The 12,256-nt window shown below is 41.9% G+C and overlaps 1 protein-coding gene across 1 annotated transcript in view; it reads right to left on the bottom strand.

The window, feature by feature from the left end:
• The window catches only part of LOC106588171 (ephrin-A3), a 103,930-nt gene extending 92,596 nt beyond the window's left edge, over positions 1-11,334 (bottom strand). Inside the window, exon 1 of the mRNA XM_014176893.2 lies at positions 10,410-11,334. Coding sequence (XP_014032368.1) covers positions 10,410-10,519 — 110 coding nt within the window. The 5' untranslated portion in view covers positions 10,520-11,334. The remainder of the gene's footprint in view (positions 1-10,409) is intronic.
• Positions 11,335-12,256: the final 922 nt, after the last annotated feature.

Below are 12,256 nucleotides of genomic sequence, written 5' to 3'. Positions count from 1 at the left end.
TAACAGACACATCTCAACATCTACTGTTCAGAGGAGACTGTGTGAATCAGGCCTTCATGGTCAAATTGCTGCAAAGAAACCACTACTAAAGGACACCAATAAGAAGAAGAGATTTGCTTGGGCCAAGAAACACGAGCAATGGACATTAGAACGGTGAAAATCTGTCCTTTTTGTCTGACGAGTCAAATTTTAGATTTTTGGTTCCAACCGCTGTGTCTTCGTGAGACGCAGTGATGTAAAGTACTTAAATAAAAACACTTTAAAGTACTATTTAAGTAGTGTTTTGGGGTATCTGTAATTGATGCAAAGAAACCACTACTAAAGGACACCAATAAGAAGAAGAGACTTGCTTGGGCCAAAAAACACGAGCAAATACAATTTTTATTGGTCACATACATGTGATTAGCAGATGTTGTTGCGGGTGTAGCGAAATGCTTGTGTTTCTAGCTCCGACAGTGCAGTAATATCTAACAAATTACACAACATGTACCCACTACACACAAATCTAAGTAGGAATTAATTAAGACTATATACATATGGACGAGCAATGTCAGAGCGGAACGGACTAAGGTACAGTAGAATAGCATAGAATACAGTATATACATATGAGATGAGTTGCACAGTATATGCATATGAGATGAGTAATGCAAGATATGTAAACATTATTAAGTGACTACGATACCATAGAATAGTATAGAATACAGTATATACAAATGAGATGAGTAATGCCAGATATGTAAACATTATTAAGAGACTACGATACCATAGAATAGTATAGAATACAGTATATGCATATGAGATGAGTAATGCCAGATATGTAAACATTAAAGTGACTTGTCTTCCATTCCTTAAAGTGGCAAGTTTTTTCTAGTCTATGCCTATAGGCAGCAGCCTCTAATGTGCTAGTGATGGCTGTTTAACAGTAAGATGGTCTTAAGATAGAAGCTGTTTTTCAGTCTCTCGGTCCCAGCTTTGATGCACCTGTAAAGGCCTCGCCTTCTTGATGATAGCGGGGTGAACAGGCAGTGGCTCGGGTGGTGCATGTCCTTGACTATCTTTTTGGCCTTCCTGTGACATCGGGTGCTGTAGGTGTCCTGGAGGGCGGGTAGTTTGCCCCCAGTAATGCGTTGGACAGACCGCACCACCCTCTGGAGAGCCTTGCGGTGCAAGTTTGTGAGGGTTTTAGGTGACAAGACAAATTTCTTTAGCCTCCTGAGGTTGAAGAGGCTCTGTTGAACCTTCTTCCCTTCACTGTCTGTGTGGGTGGTCCATTTCAGTTTGTCAATGATGTGTACGCCAAGGAACTTGAAGCTTTCCACCTTCCCCACTGCGGTCCCATCGATGTAGATAAGGGGGTGCACCCTCTGCTGTTCCTGAAGTCCACAATCATCTCCTTTGTTTGGTTGACGTTGAGTGAGAGGTTGTTTTCCAGGCACCACATTCCCAGAGCCCTCACCTCCTCCCTATAGGCTGTCTCGTCATCATTGGTAATCAAGCCTACTACCGTTGTGTCGTCGGCAAACTTGATGATTGAGTTGGAGGCGTGCTTGGCCACGCAGTCATGGGTGAACAGGGAGTACAGGAGGGGGCGATGCATGCACCCTTATGGGGCCCCAGTGTTGAGGATCAGCAGAGTGGGAACGATGTTTCCTACCTTCCCCACCTGGGGTCGGTCCCTCAGGAAGTCCAGGACCCAGTTGCACAAGGTGGGGTTCAGACCAAGGGCTTCAAGCTTAATGATGAGCTTGGAGGGTACTATGCTGTTGAATGCTGAGCTATAGTCAATAAGTAACATTCTTATATAGGTTTTCATGTTGTCTAGATTGGATAGGGCAGTGTGCAGAGTGATGGCGATTGCATTGTCTGTGGATCTATTGGGGCGGAAAGCAGATTGAAGTGGGTCTAGGGTGGCAGGTAAGGTAGAGGTGATATGAGCCTTGACTAGTCTCTCAAAGCACTTCATGATGACAGAAATGAATGCTACGGGGTGATAGTCATTAAGTTCAGTTACCTTTACCTTCTTAGGTACAGGAACAATGGTGGCCATCTTGAAGCATGTGGGGACAGCAGACTGGGATAGGGAGATTGAATATGCCCGTAAACACACCAGCCAGCTGGTCTACGCATGCTCTGAGGATTGTGGCTAGGGATGCTGTCTTGGCCGGCAGCCTTGCAAGGGTTAACACGTTTAAATGTTTTACTCATGTCTGCCACAGAGAAGGAGAGCCCACAGTCCTTGGTAGTGGGCCGCGTCGGTGGCACTGTGTTAGCCACATACGTCTTGTGTCTGAGCCGTTGAATTGTGATTCCACTTCATCTCTATACTGACGTTTAGCTTGTTTGATTGCCTTGCGGAGTGAATAACTACGCTGTTTATATTCTTCCATATTACCAGTCACCTTGCCATGGTTAAATGTGGTGGTTCGCACTTTCAGTTTCGCGCAAATGCTACCGTCTATCCACGGTTTCTGATTAGGGATGCAAGAATATTTTGAAGATAAATACACAACGCAGAGGATGAGAAGTCAATAGAGTATTAACGGTCAGTGGGGAATGATCAATGGAAATAGTGGTTTTTACAAAACAATATCCAATTAGCAAGGAAGCTATTGATGCTACTAAAGAAGTGATTAAAGATTCTGCCGACATGCTGCTCATACTCTTTGACAATGAATGGAGCTGCACAGGTCACAGCTGCTCATTGGAACAAATGGTCGGCTGTGTTGGAGGCTCCTAACATCATCATACCATGTAATCCAGCTACTCTGATGCTTCCTCCAGATACCACATTACTTGAACATGACTGTTGTGAGTTGGTTTTGGATCGCTCTCTGATGGGTTTACTAAGAGTCATCTGTTGGAAAACCCTGAGTTTATCTCATACACAGACGGTTCAAGTATTGTGGAGGGGGGTGTGAGGAAGGCACGTTGGGCAGTTACTACAATGGACAATGTGATAGTAGATTTGAGATTTGAGAAAAGCAGACGTACACTTTATGAGTGACACAATGTTTAACTATTGCATACAACTCTCTAATGCAGTAGGGGAAACAGACAGACAAGTAAAAGAGGCGTGGGGAATAACTCCCGAGGGGGGACATGACGTAGTACCAGGACAGTGGGTGATGGTAAAAAATATGTAACAGACATATTAAGGCCAAAGTGGGAAGGTCCTTATCAAGTTTTGCTCATAACGAGGTCAGCAGTAAAAGTCCAGGGAAAATCACGATGGATACATGTCACTCATTGCAAGGTTGTCCATTTTGATGGCAAAGCGGAGCCTGGAGAATAAAGAACTGATTGATTAGCAGTCGGGGGCCAATCTTGGGTGAAGAAGCATAGTAAGATGATCAGAACCTGATAAGCTTCTATTGTTGTACACCGCAGTCCACATATTAGGGATATCTAAGGTGAAATGTCCAAAGTTTTCCTGAAAATCAGGACATGCTTACTTAAAAAAATCTATGTGAAATATTAATTTCTCTTGAAATCAGGACATGTTACTTTCACTTTTTTGATTCCTTCGTTACAGGTTATGAGAATCTACCATCTGAAGCTATATTCCTTGACCCAAGGACTGTACTTGAAATTATATAAGATCACCAGTGAAGTGTCATTAGAGAAGTCCTTATCAACCAGTGGAACGGAAGAAGAATTCCTCACTACTGGCAGACTGTCAGAACATAATGTATAATAGTTATCTATGTGGGACTGATACCAGTGTGGAAGAGCTGGTCATTTTCAAGGGACTTGGTGAATGATTACCTTGCGAATAGGACGATTGAATATTATTGTCTTGTTGACAATTCTTTTTTTTGTGAGTTTCCTCCTAATACAGTAGGAATCGTAAGGGACATCATCATTACACCTGTTAATACTTATTTTCTATAACTTTGTTTGAAATCTATTTCTTATTGCAATAGCAAGTGAAATCTGCCCTTTGTGTTTTATAGAAATGCAAGGTGTTTAATGTGAATAATTTTATGCTTACTGCTAATGTTTTTTATACAGTCTATTTTTTCATGCTTTTTATTGTTTTCTAAAATAACATTTTAAGTATATTCATTTTGAAAATGGTCTAGGGGAGAGTGTAAGAATATTTTGAAGATAAAAACACAACGCAGAGGACAAGAAGTCAATAGTGTACTAACGGTCAATAGGGAATGATCAATGGAAATAGTGTTTTTTCTGTAATAAGGGATTAATGATCAATGGGTCAGAGACATGGGAGGAATTTCATTCCGGGACTCATAGCTACATGGCAAGTTCTCATTGGTCGAAATTGTTTATACATTGAACCTGAAATCAGATACTTCTTATTTGGCCATTGGCCCAGTTTTATTGCAAGGAATACTAATTGGCCAACCACAGGTTAGGGCTGGGTTAAAAAGTACATCCTGTCCCTTTGTTCTGTGGAGAGAATCACAGAAGAGAATCACTGAGGACAGGGGAGAATGAACATCTACCTCTCAGCATAACATCTCCTCTTTGAATAAAACAATTTTTCTCCCCCTGATTTGCTTTGGGTCTGTGTTATTGAAGAGTAACATCAACTGCTAACAGGGTATGTTTTAATAGTCACAGTGGGTACTACATCTCCTATACACTTCCTTATAAACTCAGTCACCGTATCTGTGTACGCATCTAGATTATTTTCGCAAGCTACCCGGAACAGGTCCCAGTCCACGTGATCAAAACAATCCTGAAGTGTGGATTCTGATTGGTCAGACCAGCGTTGAATACTTTGAAGCACGAGTGCCTCCTGTTTGAGTTGCTGCCTATAGGACTGGAGGAGCAAGATGGAGTCGTGGTCAGATTTGCTGAAAGGAGGGTGGAGGAGGGCCTTGTAAGCATTCCGGAAGTTTGGACATTAGACCAGTGGAAATTTGTCCTTTGGTCTGATGAGTCCAAATTTGAGATTTTTGGTTCCAACCGCCTTGTCTTTGTGAGACACAGAGTGGATGAACGGATTATCTCTGCATGTGTGGTTCCCACCGTGAAGCATGGAGGAGGAGGTGTGATGGTGTGGCGGTGCTTTGCTGGTGACACTGTCAGTGATTTTTTTTTTATCCATGGCACACTTAACCAGCTTCGCAACCATAGCATTCTGCAGCGATACGCCATCCCATCTGGTTTGCACTTAGTGGGACTACTATTTGTTTTTCAACAGGACAATGACCCAAAACACACCTGATGAGGGCTATTTGACAAAGGAGAGTGATAGAGTGCTGCATTAGATGACCTGGCCTCCACAATCACCCGATCTCAACCCAATTGAGATAGTTTGGGATAAGTTGATTGAGAGAATGCCAAGAGTGTGCAAAGCTGTCATCAAGGTAAAGGGTGGCTACTTTGAAGATTCTCAAATATAAAATATATTTTGATTTGTTTAACACTTTTGTGGTTACTACATGATTCCATGTGTTATTTCATAGTTTTGATGTCTTCACTATTATTCTTCAATGTAGAAAATAGTTTAAAATAAAGAAAAACCCTTGAATGAGAAGGTGTGTCCAAACTTTTGACTGGTACTGTATATATCCCAATTCCCCAGGGCAGTGATTGGGGACATTGCTCGGATGGGACGTTAAACAGGTGTCTTGCCTCTTTGTTGACAAAAATGATACCATGGCACTTATTGTAAGAGTAGAGGGGTAAACCTGTGTCCTTGCTAAATCATGATCATCATGACCACCTAATGACCACCTAATCATCCCAGCTTCCAATTGGCTCATTAATCCTCTCCCCTGTAACTATTCCCCAGGTCTTCGCTGTAAATGAGAATGTATTTTCAGTCAGCTTACCTGGTAAAATAAGAGGTAAATGTGAATTTTTCATCAGAATAAAACCCATAGCAAGCTGTTTTCATGGCCTTAGCACAAACAGCTTGGTTTTCATGTGATCCCATTTTTCACAGCTGGATTTTTTCTGTAGCCATCTGGGCTGAATGATTCGCTCAAGGGTACAACCAACAGCGAGGCCTCATCACCCAGAGTTCAGCCCTGAAAGCCCCTGGTCCCTTGCCCTCTGCCCTGGCCTCGGCTCCTCCCTGTTCCCCCTGAGGTAGTATCTAATTCTGAGGTGGGTAAGTGAGGCCTGCAGCAGGATGTGGACAGGGGTTGCATCCCAAATAGCACCTTATTCCCTATATAGTGCACAACTTTTGACCAGGGCCCATAGTGCTTTGTTTACAAGTAGTGTACTATATAAGGAATAGGGTGCCATTTGAGATGAACCAACGATGCTGAAATGGCCTAAAGCCTACGGCCTATAAGGCTTGATCGCTTATCAGTATTCCTGCCATAGCCTCTGTGGATTTGTCTGCTACCTGCAAACTGGGTCAATTTTTGCATTATTTTACAGATTCCTATCTCAATGTGGAGGAGGGGATTCTTTTTTACAAACACACACACACACACATCGCCCCACACGGATACACGTATTATCATTGGAATATATTAATGAAAATATATTCATATAAGTGTTATATTAAGGTGCTGATGTGCCAAGACTTGATGAATGATTATCCCATACAATGCCTGGGCGTACTCCTCACGCTGTGCAAGTCATAGAACACACACCAAATGAATAATTAACAATGATAGATAATACTAATACAGAATGTGACACGCACAAACCTGCAAAACCCTCACAACACTTTGAACATGTGCTGGTACTGCTAAGGATTCTCCTTTAATATGCCTCCTCTATTGAGATTCAAATTTACATACATAATTGCTATCACAACCAGGGCTAGTTGGAATTTGACTAGGTGTTCGTTAGCACTGTTGGTTGGGTACACCAGAGGTGATTGAGATACCTTGAGTATCTCAAGCCTCACATACCCAGACTGAGTTATATGAAATATTTCTGAGTTTGCATTCAAACAACTCTGTTGTATATATGTAATTATCTTTGATATCTTTCCATCTGAGTATATCTCCCAAATGGCACCCTATTCCCTATATATAGTGTACTTTTCACCAGAGCCCTATGGGCCCTGGTCAAAAGTAGTGCACTATAAAGGGAATAGGGTGCAATTTGGGACTCAGCCTGGGTTTTGGAGGTGAATGAGGAAACAAGAGCAGATGGGGGGGCGGTAATGAGATGCACACAACAACAAAAAAAGAAATTGAGGGGGACAGGCTGGCCATGAGAGAGTAGAAAAATAAGGGAAAGAGAGAGGTAAATAACCAAGTATGAGCTAGAGAGAGGAGATACAGGAGATAGGCCAGTGTCTGAGGTGAATATAAATGGACAAAACGAAAAGGTGGAAAACAGATAGAAAGAGAAAAATAGAGAGCGAGAGAGAGAGGGAGAGCGAGAGAGAGAGAGAGAAAGTGAGCAACAGCGGGGTGAGGGTAGAAGATAAAAGAATGTGAGAAAGATGGATAACTAATGAGAGGACAAAGGCACCAGATACCCCATCGATCTCTGCTGCAGAGGTATTGAGTTAGAGGTCTGCAGATGTTTACCTACAGTATAGTTACCTACTGTAGTAGGATTGTTATGACCAAGGAGAGATAGAAGAAGAATAGGAAGAAAGGGGCAGGTTTCTGGGGTGGGGTGTGTGTGTGTGTGTGTGTGTGTGTGTGTGTGTGTGTGTGTGTGTGTGTGTGTGTGTGTGTGTAGTGTGCAGTGTGCGTTTGTTTTTGCATGTGTGTGTGGGAGGTAGGGGGGGGCATAGACGGAGTGTGGGTTTCAAGTTTGGGGAAGCAAATTTTCACCATAGAAATTCACCTTTACCACAAAGCATTCCATGCATCCTCACATTTGCAGACTTATGTCAGATAGCCTACTATTCCTATTTGTGATGATTAGATTGGCTAGTCATAATTTAGGCTAGTAATATAACTCAATCACTGTTCGCAAAAAAAATTAAATCAATGCAGCGCGTAGTGGCGTTGTCACGGATGTCGTAGAGTTTAGACCAAGACGCAGCGGGAAAATGTATACTCATCTTCTTTTATTAAAGGATAAAGAAGGAAAACCAAAATAAACATGTATACAAAAACCACGACGACAAAGACCAGGCCGGTAAGGCACAAAGCTATACACAGCAACAATCTCCCACAAACTCCCATGACAAAACACACTCCTAAATATAGGACCTTCAATCAGAGGCAACGATAGACAGCTGCCTCCAATTGAAGGCCCCAATCCCCATTACCAAAACATAGAAATACAAACACCTAGACAGAACATAGAAAAACTAACATAGAACAATAACCAAAACCCTGGACTAATAAATCAAATACCCCTCTACATAAACAACCACCCCGAACCATATAAACCAAATACCCCCTCTACATGAACACATACACAAACACACCCTGAACCACATAAAACAAATACCCCCTGCCACGTCCTGACCAAACTATAATAACAAATAACCCCTTTTACTGGTCAGGACGTGACAGGCGTAGAGTAGGCTAGACTATAAGCTATATCAGATAGCCTATGTTTCTTTGCAGGGGCAAAATGTGGCCTTTAATAAACACATTTCATGTAATTCTACTACACTTCATATTACTGGAGACATTAGCAGAATCCTTTTTTAATATGACAAAAATGACAGGGTAGCCTACTCTGCTGACACTGACACACAGATCAATAAAAACTATGTTTTCTGCAAACATCTAATAGGCCTAAGAAAAAGAGAGACGCAAATACGATATGACGTCCATCTAACCTGGAGGAGTAAATTATTGTTAAAAAACTAACTTTCAAGTGTCCCTGACCCAATAATAAAGACAGTGAATACGCACACTCACCTGGGATTAGTGCTGAGCGATTAACCGAAATGTCGGTTATTTTTCATTTTTTAAACAACCATTTGACAAGATGCCAGTTCAATTATTTGAATTCCATTTTGTACATTTTTTTTTCTGTGATCTCGATGTGCAGTTTCTGTCGAGATAAATCAGATCAAGCCTGAACTGTGTTATGTTGTAGTTTCAAACAGACCAATATTCCAAATATTTTAGCACCGAAAACATGATAATTAACTACAATGACCATAATCCATTGCGCGCCCACTTACCTTAGTCCAGTCTGACTTGGAATGAAATAATAAAGTAATCAAATAAAACAAATATTTTATTAAAGTAATGTGAATAAATGATAGTTAAATAAGTGATATGCAGTAATGGAGCAGTCACTACTATCATGGGACTTCTATTAATTGTATTAATTGTTACAGCATTCAACCCACATAATGCATAGAGCATTTAATGTCTAAAGAAATTGCAAAAACCAACATTTTTTCATAATCTAACTGAAAACGAACCCCCCTCAAAAAGCACTAATCGCTCAGCACTACCGGGGATATGGCTGATACTCTCCGCTGGTGCCAATAAGATAGGCAGGTGTTCGCTCAATTAAGTTGAGCATTTTGATAACTAAAGACAGATTAGAGTCTTTTCACTGTCTTCAATTTATAGTAATAGCCATTTGCTTTCCAAACTATGTTATTCTGCGATTGTATTTAGAAATGATGCAACATGTTTGGCTGGGTCTCTCTGCTTTTCATTGACAGTTGCAACTCAAGTATCATCTATTTGGTAATTGCCGTGCCCGCTGCCCAAATTGCGGGCCCTTTCGACTGTAGGCTGTGTGATTTAAAACAACCCACAGCGTTTTTTCTTCAAAAAGCTCTGTGGCCAAATCATGCTTTCTGGTGTAGTAGCCTATTTTGAATGATTTTATTTATTTCTGTATAGACATTAGGATAATTAGGCTACATCATTTTGGCAACTTAATTCAATATGAAATAGCTTTCCCTAGCCTTATGGATGCACCACCTTTGGGGGGACAAAGAAAGCAGACAATATCAAAATGGATTGCAGTCAGATGGAGAGGATTGAGTGTTTGTGAGAGAGTGGGAGAGGGGGGGGTCATAGATGACAGATATGAGTCACTGTGGAGTAAGAGATGGACAGTGACAACTGAGTTGGCCACATTAATTAAATATTCATATAGAACACCAGGTGCCTGCTTACATGGTGGAAAGGAACATTAAGGCAACACAATTGCCTGGTATTGGCTATAGTGTGTGTGTGTGTGTGTGTGTGTGTGTGTGTGTGTGTGTGTGTGTGTGTGTGTGTGTGTGTGTGTGTGTGTGTGTGTGTGTGTGTGTGTGTGTGTGTGTGTGTGTGTGTGTGTGTGTGCGTTCGTTATTGGAAATGGGCAAATTCTGCAATGCACATTTTCGGGATGGGGGGAATACAGCATTCATCACACACTTAACAATGATTTATACATACATTCACCTGTAAATTCTCTAAAATAGTAACATTTAGTTAGGGGATGATCAATTCCTCATACTGACACCTGTCGTCGGTTTAGGTCCATAGCAACAAAGAAAACAAAGATAATAGTGTACTGTACTATACTTGTAGCCTACTTACTGTAAATTTGAGCTGTTCCAATAGACGGCATGTCGGTCGTTGGCTCGCGTCAGGTGCAAGTTTGTAAAGGCGAGCGCTATTAGACAGAGAGAAACCGTTGCGAGAGCCATAATCCCACTGTTCCTCGTTCTTTTTAGGCTACCTTCTTCGCTCTCAGTTTCCGCCGTCCCAAACAGTGGGTCTCTCACAACATCCCAGCGGTCAAAACAACGCAGTTGAATAGTTTCCAGCAACCTTTGGGAAGGACAAATATGCGTACTTGGCTTGGTTTACGTGTTTTTCAATTCTAATTCCATTACGCGAAGAATCCCATTTGGGCATTCTCCCCAACCCTATTTGTACTTACTTTGCCTGCTGCGCACGTTGAAGTCACCGTGCTTTGAGTAGGCTATTACTTTTATGTTCCCTATTCCTCTCCACTGACCGAAAACAGTAGTGTAATAAGAATAAGTGATACGGCAAATTAGGCTCCCACAATTGACAACTGTAGTCCCATGTTGAGCCGAGAAGATGCTGCAATTCTCCTCAACATATCTCAATACTATCTTTTCGTCTTTGTTGGTCAAGCACAGCTGGCATTGAAGTTTCTCAAAATGTGTTCACATTATCCTTCTGTTAGTATTGGGTTCCCGTTTCGTTTTGACGATAGTCTACTTTGTCATTTTGAATTAGCCTCAGCTCAGACTGTCAGTTGAGACTTTGAGGTGTCTACCTTGCCTTGCTACCCAGACTCCTTGCTCCAGCCAAACGCCACGCCCACGGACGTTAGTTTATTCTCCGCAATGAAAGTATATACGTAAAGTATGCAGCGAACGACAGAGCAGCGGAAGAATTTAGTGTCTAGTTTCTATCTGCCACCGCTTCCAAACCACCCACGCACTGCGCGCCAGTTTCCTACAATCCCGCCCTCTGATGGACAAGATGCGCTCACTCTGCCCAACCCCGCCACCACTGTGTGTGTGTGTGTGTGTGTGTGTGTGTGTGTGTGTGTGTGTGTGTGTGTGATGCGCGCGTCTGCGTGTGATGCGGGCGTGTGTTTAATTTCCAAAATTCAGAGAGATTTTAATTAACCTGTTTAATTTCGATGGTGGGTTTAAACACAATTAATTTCACTGTTTTAGGCATTACTGTGTTTGATTAACTATGCAAATTCTATAGGCCTATTATAACGGTTATTATCATATCTTGGGTGTAATTTTCATAAGTGGTTTTGGTGATGTGAGTGGGGATTTAAGTCTCCCTAATGTGAGTTTCTATAATCTGTCATTGGGAATACTAAATGCTTTGCATCTTGTGATTAGTTCTCACTAAAGTTCAAATTCATTGGAGAAAATGCTATATATATTCTTCCAAAACCACAGTAGGTCTACAGCCCTACTCTCTCCTCCTCGCACCCCTTCTCTCATGCACACACTCTAACACACACACGCTAACACACACACTCTAACACACACGCTAACACACACACACACACACACACACACACACACACACACACACACACACACACACACACACACACACACACACACACACACACACACACACACACACACACACACACAATGTCTATTTTGATCTCAGTTTCCTTCACTCACTCTCTCCGTCTCTGTTGTTTTTGTCAGTGATGAACCCTCTTTTTAATGCCTTCCAGGCATGTTGCTGTGGTGACAGAGAAAGGGGGATGAAAGAGAAAGAGAGAGTAGCTTACCAACACTTTCCCCCAACTCTCCCTTTCCTCTGCCTGTTCTATCTATGCCAGATCACTTGCTACTAGCATTTGTCATCCCTTTGTCACCACTCATTCAAGAGGAATGCATTGCGTCTCCATGGCATATCCCAGCCAT

The sequence above is a fragment of the Salmo salar genome, chromosome ssa27, assembly GCF_905237065.1.
Source record: "Salmo salar chromosome ssa27, Ssal_v3.1, whole genome shotgun sequence".
Lineage (NCBI taxonomy): Eukaryota > Metazoa > Chordata > Actinopteri > Salmoniformes > Salmonidae > Salmo > Salmo salar.
This window is presented reverse-complemented; position numbering and strand designations above follow the sequence as displayed.